Consider the following 17,750-nt stretch of genomic DNA (forward strand, 5'->3'; position numbering starts at 1 on the left):
AAGTATATATTATATTAATATATTCTATAATAAAATTATAATAGGCACTAAGAAAGAATTTAAGTCACTGAACAGTAACTATTTGATGTAGCATTTAAGGAAAGATGACTTTAAATTCCCCAATTTACTTCGCAGTTTCTACACCAACATGTTTTTTGTAGCAACATACCTGTTGCAATGCTCCACGCTACTCATATTGCTGGGACAATGGTAATACAGCAGAGTCATGACTTTTTCTCCCTCAGTGAGATAAAGCCAACAGAAACCAAAATTTGATTATTATTTTTCCTTTTAGAAAACTTTTTTATCTTTTTGAGACAGGGTCTTGCTTTGTTGCCCAGGCTGAGGTGTGATCATAGCTCATTGCTGCCTAGAATTCCTGGGCTCAAGGGATGCCTTCGCCTTAGCCTCCCACGTAGCTAGGACTATGGGCCACACCACCACATCCAGCTAATTAAAAAATTTTTTGTAAAGAAAAGATCTCACTATGTTGCTCAGGCTGGTCTTGAATTCCTGGGCTCAAGCGATCCCCCTACCTCAGCCTCCCAAAAGTGCTGTGATTATAGGTGTGAGCTACTGTGCCCCATTTAGAAAACTCTTACCATGCAAACGTTAAATATGTACAAAAGTAAAAAGAATAGTAAGATGAACTCTTATATTCACCACCATCTTCCACAATTATCAACAAATCTTATTCCCCCTATTCATTCACCTCCAGCCCCACAAAATGATTTTGAGGCAAATACCAAACATCATATATTTTCACTCATAAGTATTTCAGTATGGCTCTCCTGAAGTCACAAACCTTTTAAAAAGGTTACTATAATGTCATCATCCCATCTGAAAATTTTAATTTCTTAACATCAAGTATCTGGTCAGTGTTGAAATTTATTCAGTAACTTCAAACTGTTTACAGTTTATTTCAAATAGGACCTAAAGTTTATCTAATTCATAAGTCTTTTCAATATTTATGCTTTCTACTTTTAAATTTCTCTTTATTATTTATTTACTTTTGAGGCAGGGTTTCACTGTCACCTAGGCTGGAGTGCAGTGGTGCAGTCTCAGCTCACTGCAGCCTTGAGCCCCTGTGCTCAGGTGATACTCCTGTCTCAGCCTCTCAAGTAGTGGGGACTACAGGTATGTGCCACCATGCCTGGCTAATTATTTTTCTGTTTTTGTTGTTGTTGTTGTTTGTTTTTGTTTTTTGTAGAGACAGGGCTTTCCCATGTTGCCCAGGCTGCTCTCGAACTCCTGGACTCAAGCAATTCTCCTGCCTCAGCCTCCCAAAGTGCTGGGATTATAGGCGTGAGCCAACCGTGCTGAGCCTAAATTAATTAATTTTATATTATATCTGCAAATGGTTGATATTTGTCTTATGCTCACTTCCCTTTTGATAGAAACTTAAGGGTTTCAATAGCATGCATTAGACAATTCACTGATGAAACGTAAGAAATCTATAAATGTGGTTAATTCTTTTAGTAAAAAATTCACATATTGCTAGACCCCAGAAAACTGCTTGAAAATTATTTATTAATGTAAAAGTGATTTGGGAAGGAATTTTTAAAAGAAAAATATGCATTAAATACTATGTGTCTGATTTGTTATTAGGGTAATAGTTGGGAGTTAGTGTCTCTCTCAGATTCAGTGAATCACACTCTTCTGGTTTTTCTTCTGCTGTTTACTCTGAGTCTTTTATTAGGTCCTCTTCCTCTACTTGACCTCTAAATGTTGGGGTTCCTCAGCAGGCCACTTGAAGCTCACTTCTTTTGCATCATTTTCTTATGAGATCACAATAATACCTCTAGTTGTAAATGAAGTCTTTATTGGCAAATTTGACTAAAAATACTTTCACATAGCAAATAGAAAAACAAAGTAAAAACAAAAAATGATGCACTGCCTTATAAAAATTGTGGCTTCAATCAAGAGTTAATATATAGAGCTTCTTAAAAACAGAAAAGAAAAGAATCAGCCAGGCACAGTGGCTTATGCCTGTAATCCCAGCAGTTTGGGAGGCTGAGGTGGGCAGATCACCTGAGGTCAGGAGGCAGAGGTTGCAGTGAGCCGAGATCATGCCACTGCACTCCAGCCTGGGCAACAGAGTGAGACTCCGTGTCGAAAAAGAAAAATATTACATGGCACCTAAAAGTGGTGGCATTGCATGGAAGAAACCGGAATCAAAGAAGAAACAGACTCCAGAGCACGAGAAGAAAAAATGTGGCAGAGGAAGAGCCCCAGTTAACGTGACAAATGAATCAGAAGATGAAACTCTACAACTGGCACCCATAGGAAAAACTACAGCTAATGAAAATGTACAGATTGAAAAACATGCTATAGATGGAAGTCTCCAAAAAAGAGTCCTGATCCCAACACACCTGGAAGAAGAGAAAGGAAGAAGAGAAAGGCCTTGCCAGCCTCTGGGACCCCAAAGGCTGCAGAGTCGGAGACCCCATGGAAAGACCCAGGGAAGAAGCCAAAAATCTATGAGTCAGTGAAGGAAAAAAATCCTTCACTGAGGAAAAAAGCCCAAGACAAGCTCCAAAAAAGCCAGAGGCCAAGTTTTTTGCTACTCTTAGTAAATCTGTGAGAAAAGTTTCCCACAGCCCCCCAAAACCCAAAAACCCAAAATACCCCAGTTGACCTAAAGTCAGTAATTCAACTGGAAGGAAACATCAGCACTATCTGAAGAGCCTTTTAGAAATATTGGGGTCCCGACCCACTTTGTAGCCTTCTCCAAGGGTGAGGCTTGGACTTGAAGATTTCTTAAAACCTCTATAGGTAATTCTGACATATGCTGTGCTGTTTTAATAGAAGTTTATTTGAAATTATATATTCTGCATTATTTAATTTTCTGTTACATAAAGGTTGTTATTTAAACAAAACAATAAGACTAGATAACAGCGGCAATTAGTGTTAATTAACAGTACTGATGAGGGAGAAGGAAAGGAAGACTCAGTTGGAGAAAATTCAGACTGCAGAAGTGGCCTGCCTGAAAAGGCACAGCAACAGGCAAAAATAAAACAACCTAGGAAAAAAAACTCAGGTTGCACATGCAGATAGATAAGCAGACAGGGTCCAGCACAGAAGCCTTTTGTTCGTTATATAAATAGCAAGCTCCCAGGAGAAAGTTTCCTTCCCTTTCCAGGCATATACATGGTGGGAACCTGCACAGGGAGTGGTGGGGGTGCTTACCTAAAACAAACCCACACTTATACAAAAAAGGGAAGCGGCGCTTTGTGCTTGCCTAGAGACATACCCACAGCTGCCTAAGATAAGGGATGTTGCACAAACAGCTTTACTAATAAGAGAAGTTACTCAATCTACTACAGAGATGAGAGGAGTTTCTTATAAAAACTTTTGAATTCAAGAGGCAGCTCCTCCACTCCCTCTGGAATCTCCACCTGATTCAGCCCGCCTGCCTCCACCATGTCCATCAGGGTGACCCAGAAGTCCTACAAGGTGTCCACCTCTGGTCTCCAGCAGCCGCTCCTACACAAGTGGGTCCGGTGCCCACATCAGGTCCTCAAGCTTCACCCTGGAGGGCAGCAGCAGCTTCTGGGGTGGCCTGGGTGGAGGCTATGGTGGGGCCAGCAGCGTGGGAGTCATCACCACCATCCATCACGGTCAACCAGAGCCTGCTGAGCCCCCCTTAACCTGAAGGTGGACTCCAACATCCAAGCTGTGCACACCGAGGAGAAGGAGGAGATCAAGACCCTCAACAACAAGTTTGCTTCCTTCATTAACAAGGTACTGTTCCTGGAGAAACAGAACAAGATGCTAGAGACCAAGTGGAGCCTCCTGCAGCAGCAGAAGATGGCTCGGAGCAACATGGACAACATGTTCGAGAGCTACATCAACAACCTTAGGCGGCAGCTGGAGACTCTGGGCCAGGAGAAGCTGAAGCTGGAGGTGGAGCTTGGCAATATGCAGGGGCTGGTGGAGGGCTTCAAGAACAAGTATGAGGAAGAGATCAATAAGCATACAGAGATGGAGAATGAATTTGTCCTCATCAAGAAGGATGTGGATGAAGCTTACATGAGCAAGGTAGATTACATGAACAAGGTAGATAGAGCTGGAGTCTCGCCTGGAAGGGCTGACTGACGAGATCCACTTCCTCAGGCAGCTGTATGAACAGGAGACCCAGGAGCTGCAGTCCCAGATCTCAGACACATCTGTGGTGCTGTCCATGGACAACAGCCGCTCCTTGGACATGGACAGCATCATTGCTGAGGTCAAGGTGCAGTATGAGGAGATTGCCAACTGCAGCTGGGCTGAGGCTGAGAGCATGTACCAGATCAAGTATGAGGAGCTGCAGATGGTGGCTGGGAAGCATGGGGATGACCTGTGGAGTACAAAGACTGAGATATCCAAGAGTAACAGTAACATCAGCTGGCTCCAGGCTGAGATCGAGGGCCTTGAAGGCCAGAGAGCTTCCCTGGAGGCCATGATCGCAGATGCCGAGCAGCATGGGTTGCTGGCTGTTAAGGGTGCCAACAACAAGTTGTCCGACCACTGCCCTAAGTCCTAGGGACACAGCTTCCATTAAACAGGCAAACCTTCTGCCCTTGAAAAATACATTATTCTGTAAGAGACATAAGCATTTTTTATTTTTTAAACCAACTTTATTGAGGTTCGATTTATAAACAATAAAATGTACACATTGTAAGTGCATACTTCAATGAAATTTTACAAATGTACTCACCCACACAGGCACTACCTTAATCAAAAAACAGACTATTTACATCACTTCAAATCCAGCTCTATCCAAGTTAGTCTCTTCTTGAGCTCTGAGCAGCCACTAATCTGTTTTCTGTCACTATAGATGTCTTTTAAGAGTTCAGGGTCTCACTTGGGGAATCATACTCTTTTGCATTTGATTTCTTTCCTTTTTTCTTTCTTTCTTTCTTTTTTTTTTTTTGAGACAGAGTCTTACTCTGTTGCCCAGGTTAGAGTTGCAATGGCATGATCTTGACTCATCGTAACCTACGTTTTCCAAGTTCAAGCAATTCTCCTGCCTCAGCCTCCCAAATAGTTGGGATTACAGGCACACACCACCATGCCCAGCTATTTTTTTTTTTTTGTATTTTTAGTATAGACAGGATGTAGAAAGCAAAAAGTTCCTCTTCAAAGTTTCCCTTGTTAAATAATAATAAAAATAAATGTTAAAAATAATAGTTTGTTTTAAAGGCTAACTTTAAAGCCTTTTTGTTTTTTCCTAACAACTCTTTGTTAAGCCCTATACTATGTAGCTATTAGACATGCTTATAGGCACATAGTACATTCTATGTCCTTGTACTTTAACCAAGATATTTGTGCTGGACATGCTCACAGGCATATCCCAGCTCACAGTCTATGCCCCTTCCTTATTTAGATTTCCTCTTTTCCTTTGTTCTCCATTGCCTTTACTTATTTAGAAAAGTTAAATGTTGTTAGCCAATTGGGTTCAGTTTAGATTGTGATGTCTGGCTCCAACCAATGGAGATTGGACACAGCAATAAGGACCCTATGCGTAAGAAATAAGTAAGCCTGCCTTTCCTTTGTTATTGTACTCCTATGGCAAGATGGCTGATGGGAGCACCCTTTCTGCAGAAAGTAAAATTGCCTTGCTGAGATAGCTAATTTTTCCTTGTGGTACCTAGGAACAAGGATTCTGTCTCTAACACAGGATTTCACCATGTTGGTCAGGCTGGTCTCCAACCCAACCTCTCCACCCACCAGCCTCCCAAAGTACTGGGATTACAGGCGTGAGGCACCGTGCTCGGCCTGATTTCTTTTACTCAATACATTTTTGAAATTCATTCATCTTGTATGTCAAGTAGTTGATCCCTAGTGATAATTATATTCATTTTGTTGTATAGATACCCCACAAGTTGTTTATTCAACAACCAATGGACATTTGGGTTGTTTCTAGTTTTTGATTATTAAAAACAAAGCTGGGCCAGATGTGGTGGCTCAAGCCTGTAATCCCAGCACTTTGGGAGGCCAAGGTCAGGGGTTCTAGTCTAGCCTGGCCAACATGGTGAAACCTGGTCTCTACTAAAAATACAGAAAACAGCCTGGTGTGGTGGCACACACCTGTAATTCCAGCTACTCAGGAGGCTGAGGCACGAGAATCGCTTGAACCTGAAAGTTGGAGGCTGCAGTGAGCCCGGATCATGTCACTGCACTCCAGCAGGGGCAACAAGAGTGACACTCCATCTCAAACAGAAACAAAAACAAAACAAAACAAAGCTGGTATGAACATTAACACACGAGCCTCTGTATGAATATATACTTTTGTTCCAGGGTAAATTTGTAGGCAATTACTGGATCATACAACCAGTATATCATTGTAATAAAAGATTGTAAGTTTTCCAAAGTGGTTGTACCATTTTGCATTACCACCACCCACATACCAGAGGTCCAGTTGCTCTGCATTCTTACCAACGTTTGGTATTATCTTTTAATTTTGGGCCATTCTAAAGAACAGGTGGTGATAAAGATGTGCTTCTTACCTGTGCCAGTCTATTTATGTAACCCATTTTAAAAATAATTTTATTAATAAATTTTAAAAAATCAAAAACGTGAGAATGTGAAATTAAATGTCTGGCTTGACTTTGCAGATATTTTGTTTCGATGTTCCTTCAGGAAACTCCCAGGCGCTGTATAGGAACATAAATCCGTTGTCAGGCAGCAGTAGCACGTTGTTGGCAGCTTGGCTACTCCTTCGTGCTCGCAACCACTAAGGTCAATACACACTTCCACGGTTTCCCTCAGTCTTCGCGTCACCTTTCTAAGAAATTCCCAGAGGGCAGCGCAGAAGGGGCGGGCTCTGAGGCTCCGGGCTCCGCCTCTTTCCAGGAACCGCCCACTACCCTGGACTCCGACCGAGGGTGGTAAAAAGAAGGTAACTTCCGGTCTCGCGATCGTCTCTAATCTCGCGAGAAGAGAAGGCAGCCGCCATCGGCTCTACGGAGGCGTTGGCGAGGGAGGGGGTGTGGCCGGGGAGCGCGAAGTCCCCGGGAGTAAGGGGGAGGGGGCGGGGTCGCACGCCCCGGGCGTACGCATGCGCGTACGCTGCCTCTCGGGCAGGGCTGAGAGGGGAGGGGGCGGCGGCGGCAGAGGCGGCGTCGTTATTTCCGTGGTCCGGACGGTGCGTGGCGGCGCGGGTGACCACGGGAGAAGTAGGTAGGGACCGCCCCTGCGGAGCCATTGAGACCCTCTCTCTCCTGTGTCCGAGAGCCGCAGTCCCCTGCGCGTGTGGCGGACCCTGGGGACCCCAGGTCACCCTGCGGCCCCGGCCCTCTCGCTGCGCGTCAGGTAGGAGCCGCGGGCTCCCAGGTGCCTGTTGTGTGCCGAGGCCCCGGCCTTCCCGGTGTTACCAAGGCGACGACCGGGCACCGGACGTGCGCGCCCTCTCGCGCGGCGACAGCCCTGTCCTTGCTTCCGCGCCTAGTGGGACCGGTGCTGGGCCGGGCTGACCCGGGCGGGGCGGAAGGGAAGCGGGTGTCCGCTTCAGGTGTGCTTCCGTCCTAGGCCCGGCCAGTAGGACCCTGCGGTGCGCGCCTGCTCCTCATTTTGCCCGACGAGGCTGTGGGCCGGGCCGGGAGAGGTCCCAGCGAGCTCTGGCCAGGTGACGGGCTACTTTCATTGACTTCAGTAGCTGCTGCATGGGGTCCTGGGCTGCGAGAAGGGACCTTGAGTAGTGCCTTGGTCATTTGTGGCTAGCTAGTAGTGAAAGTTGGAAGCTTTGGAGTTGTTCTTTTCGGGCCAGTGGTGAGATGGTTTGTGATTTTTGCTTTTAAATAGGAAGGCAAAGTGGTTATGGGCCCTGGTAGGGTGGTGGGCTGATAGTAAATAAGCAGCAGGAGTGTTAATTGACGTGGGATTTGATTGCATTAAGGTTATTCTTTGCAGTACTTGTCTTTAGACTCAGAAGAGTTCTGCTTAAAGAGTTTAGTAAGACTCATCGCCTTCTGAAACAAACACACATTTGTGCAAATACTCTTGTCCTGAAAGCTACATCCTCTCTCTTACATCAGTATTAATTTTACAGGCATAATGGTTATGAAAGCTTCTGTAGATGATGATGATTCAGGATGGGAGCTCAGTATGCCAGAAAAAATGGAAAAAAGCAATACAAACTGGGTGGACATTACCCAAGATTTTGAAGAAGCTTGTCGAGGTGAGTCTGATTTTTGTATTAAGATCTTCAGTATCTGGGAGGGGTAAAATAAAATGATGATTGTGCTTTCTAAACTTACCTCATTAGATGAAATCAACAGGTAAGTGTGGTTTATTCAGTTTGTTAGCCACACTTTTTCCTGTATCCTCTAATTTTAAAGCAAGTGTATATTTGATATAGCATTAAATACAGATGTTGAGGCAGTTTTTTAAAATTGAATTTTTCTTCAACAGGTTAGAGAGTACATAGTAATTTCTAACTGTAGAAAATAGTTTGTTAATCTAAAAGATGGTAGTATTTTTGTATATTCGAGGTTTCAGAATGATCAGATCACATCATTTCTTTCTTAAGATCCTCCAGTGGCTTCCTGTTGCAGATAGAATAAAATCCAAACTCCTTCCCCATGGTCTATAAAATCTGGTCCCTGCCTGCTACTCAGGTTTCATTTATGTGCCAGGCTTATTACATTCCAGTCACAGGTCTTTCTTTTTTTTCTTCGTGATACAACCAAGGTGGTTCTCCCAGGTGTTTGCATTTTTTGTTTTCTCTCTTAAATTGTGTTGCCCCTTGCTTTCACACAATTCGTAAGTGTTACCTCCCTGGTGAGGACCTCAAAACAACCACTCATTCTCTCCTCTGCAGTTCCACTTCAGTCACTTTTTATTTTCTTCATACAGCTTATCTTTTTTTTTCACAAGCCATAATTTTCGATTGTTTCTTGTTTATTTTCAGTCTCACTCGCTGGAATATAAGCTCCATGGGGCAGAGATCATTTCTGTAACCCTAGTACACAGAACGGTTTTTGGCACATGGTAAATTCAATAAATAGGAGTAAATGATCGGTGATCGGAGAAATGAACATGTTGGTTGGTTGAAGGGAAAGAGCCTATGGAGAGACTGAAGAACAAGAGAAAGGAACAAATACTGCAATGAGAGCTTGAACGTTAAAGAGAGGATGAGATGAAGGACATGGTAGAGAAATTAACTTGGGGAAAAGCATAGGGACACACTGAGACAGGAAGGACTAGTTAGGATGACTATAAAGGTATATTAGAAATATACAGAGGAGGACTGGTGAAGGAATTCACACCTGATGGCTTCTATTGTCTTAAGCAGCTTGGGTCTTTCAATGATAGGTGGGGTGTTTTAATAGTGCTCTGAAGGGGAGGAGTAAAGACTTGAGGCAGCTGCAGGTGGAAAGGGAGCCAGCTAAGTATAAGCAAAATGATAAATCTTGTGCCACCCTTTGTTTTGAAATGCATGTCCAGTTCAATCACTTTTTATTGCCTTAGTGAGACAGTGGAAAGAACATGAGACTCGGGATTGGGTGACTGCCCATATATGTCTATCTAAGGAAGAGAGAAGTGTCAAGTTACAGTGTAGTTTTTGTGTTCAGAGACCTTAGACTATTGAGTGGATTATACCTGTCACCTTGCACTGATTTTAAGAATCTCTATTAGGGGGCTGTCATTATGAACCCAAATAGGGAATGTTTTTGAAGGCTATTTGGCTTGGCGTGGGCCTTAAGGAGAGAGCAGGTTTTTGTAAGGGTAGGTGTAATAAAGTGATTCTAGACTGAGATGAACTGTATGAGTCAGAGTTCAGTGAGGATTTTATGTTAGGAGAACAGTAAATAATTTTGCTTGGCTACAGAACAATTTTCAATGCTGGGAATTATAGAGGGTCTTTAGTGCCATTGGTGTGTTTTTATTTTTGTTTTTAGTTTGAGCTTGTTTTTCTAGGCAGTAGGAGTTTGTTAATGGATTTGAGCATAAGATTGAAAGTGTATTCCCCTTGATGATCAGTACAATGGCTTGGACCCTGTAGAAGCTACTCTGTATTAGCTTCTCAGTAACGTGGTGAGCTTTATAGTCAGGTATGGGTTGGAGTCCCATCTCTGTCGCTTGTTTAGTTTCCTTGAAGTTTAATTAATCTGAGTCTTAGTTTTCTACTCTGGAAAGCAGAGCTTCTACTTTAGAGAATTTTGGGGATTGAATGAGGTAGTGAATACAAAGTACTGAATCTATAGTAGCATTCAATGATGGTAACTGTTTTTACTCAAGGTATTTGTTTAGAGTTGAAAACATAGAAGATTTATCTACCAGCATAATTTATGATGGATTAGGATGAAAAAAGCCTGTAATCTTAGACAAGGTTTTGCACTCAGTCCAGGTTGGGGTGTTAAGGCCATGGACTAGGCCTTGAGAGAATGGACTAGAAGGGTTACAGATGAGAACAAATTCATGTTGCTGGAGAGGTGAAAGAAACATGAGAGAGGATGTGTTCCTTAAACTTTTCCCTTGGTGACAGCAGAGGAGAGTGAACACATATACTACTTCTGAACCTCTCCTTCCTGAATCTTATGGATGGAGTTCAAAATATCTGTTCATAGCTACGTGATATCTTTGTGATTTCCTGTTTTATCTTAGAAATTCATGGAAAAGTTTGCATTTTACAACATGTTTGTTGTTTGAGGGAAACGCATTTCATTGCTTCTCACATCATCACATTAATTTGAGATTAGACAGCTGTACAAAGTTTAATTCTGTGTCTTTGAATCTCCTAGGACTTGATGTTCACCCAGGGTTGTGTACCACAATTTGAAAACCACAGGTCTGCAGAATTTAGTCTCAATGAAATATGACTTTAGAGGTCCTCTTAATTTTAGTCATGTCGCTTGCTTTCATATGTACATTCTCTACTTGTTTTTGATTATAAGAAAAATTGAACCCAAGAAAGCAGTTTAGAATACTGGTGGGAGAGATGTTTTGACTTGCCTTTGACTTAAATCATAAATTAGACTTATTTCTTTGTGAAGGAACTTTGAGTGGGAGATGATGTTTAATCTGTGCTCCACTGTGGATAGAGTGGGGGTGGCATGCCATTTTGTGGCCAACATCATACCATCCTATTAACTCTTCCATAATTAGCTCTTGCACTGTGTCAAGTGGCAAAAATGTGAGGTATCCTTGGAACTTAAAAAAAATTGATATAGAATTAATCTTCATATATAGATTTAGGACTAATGACTGTTGGCAGTTCTTGATCCTGTGGTATTGGTTTTCCTTTCTTGAAATAATCAGATTTGTAGTCTTGATTATGGTTTAGTCTTCTGTTCTAGTGGCTTTCTAAAAACTAAATTTAAGACAGATGTGATTACATTCTTTTAACTTGCAGGAATCTCTCCTCTTTGGTGACAATGTAATGGCATTTGGCTAGACTCTGGTGATTTTTTTAGTACCATAAAATAGTCTGCATACTGATGACGAAGTTGTTTTTCATGCACATTTGTACGTATTCTTTTAGTGGCTCTTCAAAGTCCTGAATCAAATACAAACCTTTACCTTTCATGATTTCTTTTGTTTCCTTTTAGGCAGGTAGCACACATTCCCTATAACTACTCTTGAGGCTCTTATTTTTTCTCTTCTAAATTAATTGTAATTTCACCATTACTATTGTTTTGCCTGATAGGAGATATGTAATTATTTTAAATAACACTCTAGACTTTCTTTTTTTAAAAAAGAATTTATAAATTAAATTTTTTTTTTTTCATTTTAGAGTTAGGGTTTCGTTCAGTTACCCAGGGTGAAGTGCATGCAATGCCGTGACCATAGCTCACGATAGCCTTGACCTCCTGGGTTCAGGCAATCCTCTCACCTTAGCCTCCTGAGTAGCTGAGACTACAGGCATGTGGTATGCCTGGCTTTTTAAAATTATTTTTTGTAGATACGTCACGTTACGTAGGTGGTCTCGAACTCCTGGTCTCAAGGAATCTTCTTACCTAAGCCTCCCAAAGTGTGGGATCTTCTTACCTCAGCTTCGCAAAGTGAATCTTTCCTTCACTAGGAAACGTCTGGGCTTTCCTTAAAGCTTTTAGGCTTTCCTTCTCTAGGAAACCTTGCCTAATTTAAACCATCTCATTTTCTACCTGTAAAAAGTCTCTGATCTTCATATACTATTTGGTTTTCCATATTTAGATGCGTTCTGAATTATAAACTCAGAACTTAGAAATTTCACTTAAACATAAATGATCATGTAACATACACTGCTCCTTCTGCTGCCCACCAGATTCCCTTCTCCCACACTGTGGTTAGCAACATTTTGTCCTAGGATGATGGCACCAGTAGTATCTGGATCCCAGAAGTAATCCAAAACCTGCCATGCTGACTTCCATTCTTTTTATATTTTAGTCTAGGAGGATATGGGCCCATCCTCTCATTCCATTTTCTTCTCTCTTTGATGGCTTAGTTTAAGCTTGTCCAACCCACTGCCCAAGGGCTGCATGTGGCCCAGGATGGCTTTGAATGTAGCCCAACACAAATTTGTAAACTTTCCTAAAATGTTAGGAGATTTTTTTTTTTCTTTTCTTTTTTTATAAAGCTCATCACCTATCATTAGTGTTAATGTATTTTATATATGGCCTAAGATAATTATTCTTCCACTATGGCCCAGGAAAGCCAAAAGATTGGACATCCCTGGCTTTGTTCATTATTCCATAATCAGTCTTTATTCCTAGCACTGTTGGTTAAGGCCTTCCAAATTCTTTCATCATCTTCAGTTCCTGCTTAGTACTTTAGAAAAATTCATTTTACACTTTGTCTTGCCTCTTGTAAAACCTGGGATGCTTAAGCTTCTTGTTGCTCTTCCTTTTTTTTCTATCTTCTCTCACCTAGAACATTTGTAGGTGCTCAATATGTATATTTGTTTTAGGAATGAATGAAAATTCTAAAGCCATGTTTCCTCGAACTGGAGAATATTTGGTTCTAGGACTACAGAAGTTTGAGAACCACTGTAGTACATTAAATGCTGTCATTTTTGGGGATTGCCTATAACCAGCATAATTATGAACCACAAGCATGGAAACTGAAATTATGTTGATACTTGATTATAATGTTATTATCTAGGTGATCTGGAATATTCTGTGATTTTTTTAAAAAAAGATTACCATTGAACTGATTACATAGTTTTAAAATTATGGAAAAAATAAAAATTCTTTGTGAAACTTTCAGTGACATCTTTTTTGCCTCCCACACCCTCATCCATGAATCCAGTTTGAGAATCATTGTTCTAGGAATTTACTGTTTGTTAGCACTTTATTCTAAGAGGAAAAGGATGGTTAGATGGAAATTGTCCTGGCAAAAGATCTAGGCAACATGTAAAATTGTTTTCCTTGCTTTATGCTATCTAGAATGTTATCAGAGGTGGGACATGGGTGACATGGCCAGCACTGGCATTTATGGATCACTTCAGATTAGTGGTTCTCAACTGGGGGTGGTTTTTCACCTCAGGGGACGTTAATGTCTTGAGACATTTTTGATTGTCACAGTGTATGTGAGGTGGTGCTACTGGCATCTAACAAGTACATGTCAAGGATACTGCTCCCCATTCAACACACAGGACAGCCCCCACAAATAATTATTCTCCTCAAAATATCAATAATGCTGCTTAGTTCACTGTATTTAGATTACTTTCAAGAAGTTTCGGCTATCATTTAACCTCTCTAACCCTGGATTCTTCAGGACAGGAACATATGAATACTGGATGACTTAACACCCTTAACAATTGGCACTGACATAAGAGTAAGCAGTGTGAATGGGACCTTTGATTCACCTGATACTCTTCTGCAGTGTTGAATGCATCTTATCAGATTTTTCCCTTAATAATTTATGGTGTATCTTGCTTCATCTTAGGAGCTTTAGTTAATAAAAAAGGAGTCCGTAGAAGATACCGCGTTCTTCCTTTTAGTTGGTTATTTTGATATTTATCTTTATGGTTTTGGGTAGCATGCTTTTATTACTACTATTCAATTCTCTTTGTCCCCAGTTTAGGCTGTACCTATGGACTTAACCCCCATAGGGGTTAAGTTATATAAGTTATAGGTAGCTACACTCTGGATATGCAGATATTCATAGCTAAGCCAAGGAGTAAAAAACTATTACTACTTTTTCTTTCCTGCACAGTTCTTCTATTTTGCACAAAAAAATTTTTACCCAAAAATTGGTGTACTTACCATTAATTCTACTTCAGACTCTTTACCAGTTGTCTAAATCTCCTTAAGACATTCAGACTCATTGGAGATCCAGTTGGTTTCATCTCCTTATAGAACTTTATTCTCTGTCCTCTTAACTGCAATCTAGGCTTCCTGCTTTTTGTACCTAGTGTGTAACGTCATTCTGAGATCTTCCTTTCATAATCAGCTTGGAGTGTCTTTTTCTCCCTTGTTATGATTGGACGTCATTATCATCTTCTTGAGTAAAGTGCATAGGAGATAAAATGTTTGGAGGCTCTTAATATCTGAAAATGTCTTTATTCAGTCCTCCCACTTGACCGATATTGTATCTGGGTACCTTTGAGAATTTTGAAGGCATTGTCCATTGATCTTTTGCTATTAAGAAATCTGATGACATTCTGATACACGTGAAAGTTATATGTTGATACCCTTCTTTTACGTTATTCCTTTTTTTTTGAGATGGAGTTTTGTTCTTGCTGTCCAAGCTGGATACAATCTCGACTCACTGCAACCTCTGTCTCCCGGGCTCAAGCAATTCTTCTGCCTCAGCCTTTTGAGTAGCTGGCATTACAGGCGCTTGCCACATTCCTAGCTAATTTAGTAGAGACAGGGTTTCGCCATGTTTGCCACTGTGGTCTCGAGCTCCTGACTTGAAGTGATCCACCAGCCTCAGCCTCCCAAAGTGCTGGGATTACAGGTGTGAGTCACTGTGCCTGGCATTGATACCTTTCATACATAACTTTTTAGGATCTCCTGCTTGTCCCCTGTGTCTGGAACTGGAGCAGGGGACAAACAGAAGATCCTAAAAAGTTATGTATGAAAGTGGTCTGGAGCCTTTTCAGTTTAAGGCTTCAGTTCTAGGAAGCATCCTTGAATTAGCCTATTTGTTTTTCCTATTACTCTCCTTATGAAATGTCTGTTATTTGGATATTGAGTCTCCTAGACTTGTCCTCTGAATTTTTTTCTTATCCTTTCTCCCCTATTTTTCATATTTTTTTTCCTCAACTTCATCATCCAAATCTTTCATTGCACTTTTCTGCTGTCATATTTTTAATTTTGAATCATTACAACTATGGCTTGAGTCCAGTTTTCCTCATATCGAATTTTTCCCTTTGCTCTGAGTGGTGAAAGCTGTATACTATTGAGACTACTTAAGGCTTTAACATAAAAGTAGAAGTAACTTTAAATATATATCGGATTTCCGGCTCTCTGGAATCCCCTCCCACATAGTGGGAGCTCTCTTTCCCCTCCTGGATTTCCCCTCTGGGGTTCCCTTCCACCCAGTGTGGAAGCTGTCTTTCCTCTCCTGGATTCCATGTTTCTGGATTCTCTCACTCAGTGTGAGGGGAGTTTTCCTTCTCTAGTTTTATCCATTTGGGAACCCTTCTCACTTAGTGTGAAAGTGGCTTTTCTTTCTCTCATTCAGCGTGAGAGCTAGCTGTTTATTTCTCTTTCCTTCTCCTTTTTCTCTCTCTGCCTAAATAAATCACTTTTCTGCAACAACAAAACAACAGCAACAATGTGTGTGCGCGCGCGCGCGCGTGTGTGTGTGTGTGTGTGTGTGTATAATGTTACCTTTAGTTCAGTGGTTTGGTGATGTCTAAAATTGCTGGGATCTCCAAGACCATTTTATAGGATATGGAGAGTTGAAACTCTTTGGTGGTTTAATACTAAAAAGGTATTTGTCTTTTTTACTCTTATTCTCTTAATAGTATATGGGGGAGTTGTTCAGAGACTCCATGATGTGTATTGATGTCATTGCTCTGATACAATGTAGAACATTATCCTTCTCATTAAATTTTTTGAGAAATCCTGCCTGGTTGGATAAGGCCCAGTTTACTCAATTCTATAGTGCTATACAAATCATGATTCTGTGTTCAGTCATTCATGTAGTGGGGTGCTTGTACTCTGCTTCGTGAGTAAGTAAATTCTTTTTTTTTTTTTTTAGATGGAGTTTCGCTCTTGTTACCCAGGCTGGAGTGCAATGGCGCGATCTCTGCTCACTGCAACCTCTGCCTCCTGGGTTCAGGCAATTCTCCTGCCTCAGCCTCCTGAGTAGCTGGGATTACAGGCATGCCCAGCTAATTTTTTGTATTTTTAGTAGAGACGGGGTTTCACCATGTTGACCAGGATGGTCTCGATCTCTTGACCTCGTGATCCACCCGCCTCGGCATCCCAAAGTGCTGGGATTACAGGCGTGAGCCACTGCGCCCAGCCGAGTAAATTCTTAAGTTTACTGTTTACAAAGTTTAATAGTGACAGAGCTGATTACTGAGATTCTTTTTTTTTTTTTCAGAGATGGAGTTTTGCTCTTGTTGCTCAGGCTGGAGTGCAATGGTGCAATCTCAGCTCACTGCAACCTCTGCCTCCTGGGTCCAAGCAATTCTCGTGCCTCAGCCTCCCAAATAGTTGGGATTACAAGCATGTGCCCCCACACCTGGCTAATTTTGTATTTTTAGTAGAGATGGGATTTCACCATGTTGGCCAGGCTGGTCTCTAACTCCTGGCATCATGTGAGCCGCCCGCCTTGGCCTCCCAAAGTGCTGAAATTACAGGTGTGAGCCACTGGGCCCAGTTTGATTACTGAAGTTCTAAGGAATCTTATGAGTCATTTAGTCTAACCTTTCATTTTACAGATGAGGAAACCAAGGCCGCGAGTGATTGATTTGCTTCTAGATCTGTGGGGTGTTTCTAAATTTGATGAAGCTCTTTGGTACCCAGATTTACCCTGATACATGATAGAATATTACAGCAGTTTCCAAACTTTTGGTCTTACGACCCCATTATACTTTTTTAGATTTTTATTATACTTTTTGTAGTATTATACTTTTGTAGATGTTTATTAGAATTTAAAACTGAGAAATTTTAAAAATATTCATTTAAAAACAATGATGGGCCGGGCGTGGTGGCTCACACCTATAATCCTAGCATTTTGGGAGGCTGAGGCAGGTGGATTGCCTGAGCTCAGAAGTTCAAGACCAGCCTAGGCAACACTGAAACCCTGTCTCTACCAAAATACAAAAAAATTAGCTGGACGTGGGCCTGTAGTCCCAGCTACTTGGGAGGCTGAGGCAGGAGAATTGCTTGAACCCAGGAGGTGGAGGTTGCAGTGAGCTGATATTGCGCCACTACACTCCAGCCTGGGCAACAGAGCGAGACTCCATCTATAAATAAATAAATAACCCATTGCATGTTAACATAAGTAACATTTTTTATTGAGAAATTATTGTATTTTCCAAAACAAAAAATAATTTACAAAAGTAGAGTTGTTTGACATTTTTGCAAATCACTTTAATGTCTAGCATAGTAGAGGGCAACTGAATGCTCATATTTGCTTCTATAATTCAGTCTGTTGCCACATGTTTTGATTGAAGTATATGATGTAAATCTGACCTCACCAAATATGTAGTTGAAAAATGGAAGAATCGTCAGATAATTTTGGATATTCCTCTTTGATACTCCAGTGAATGACTCTTTAATCCATTCCTGATTTTGTAACATGCATTGTCATTTGGAAAATACTGGTTCAGTTAAGTTATGCAGATCTTCCAATTTTTTTTTTTTTTTTTTTGAGACAGA

At 41.3% G+C, this 17,750-nt stretch overlaps 1 protein-coding gene and 1 pseudogene across 1 annotated transcript in view; both read left to right on the forward strand.

The window, feature by feature from the left end:
• Positions 1-3,354: 3,354 nt before the first annotated feature.
• On the forward strand, positions 3,355-4,911 carry LOC108293948 (annotated as a pseudogene).
• Positions 4,912-7,042: 2,131 nt separating this feature from the next.
• NAA35 (N-alpha-acetyltransferase 35, NatC auxiliary subunit) overlaps positions 7,043-17,750 on the forward strand; it is an 81,992-nt gene continuing 71,284 nt past the window's right edge. The window contains exons 1-2 of the mRNA XM_017515609.2: positions 7,043-7,160; positions 8,033-8,161. Coding sequence (XP_017371098.1) covers positions 7,043-7,160; positions 8,033-8,161 — 247 coding nt within the window. The remainder of the gene's footprint in view (positions 7,161-8,032; positions 8,162-17,750) is intronic.

The sequence above is a fragment of the Cebus imitator genome, unplaced genomic scaffold (assembly GCF_001604975.1).
Source record: "Cebus imitator isolate Cc_AM_T3 unplaced genomic scaffold, Cebus_imitator-1.0 Scaffold553, whole genome shotgun sequence".
Taxonomy (NCBI): domain Eukaryota; kingdom Metazoa; phylum Chordata; class Mammalia; order Primates; family Cebidae; genus Cebus; species Cebus imitator.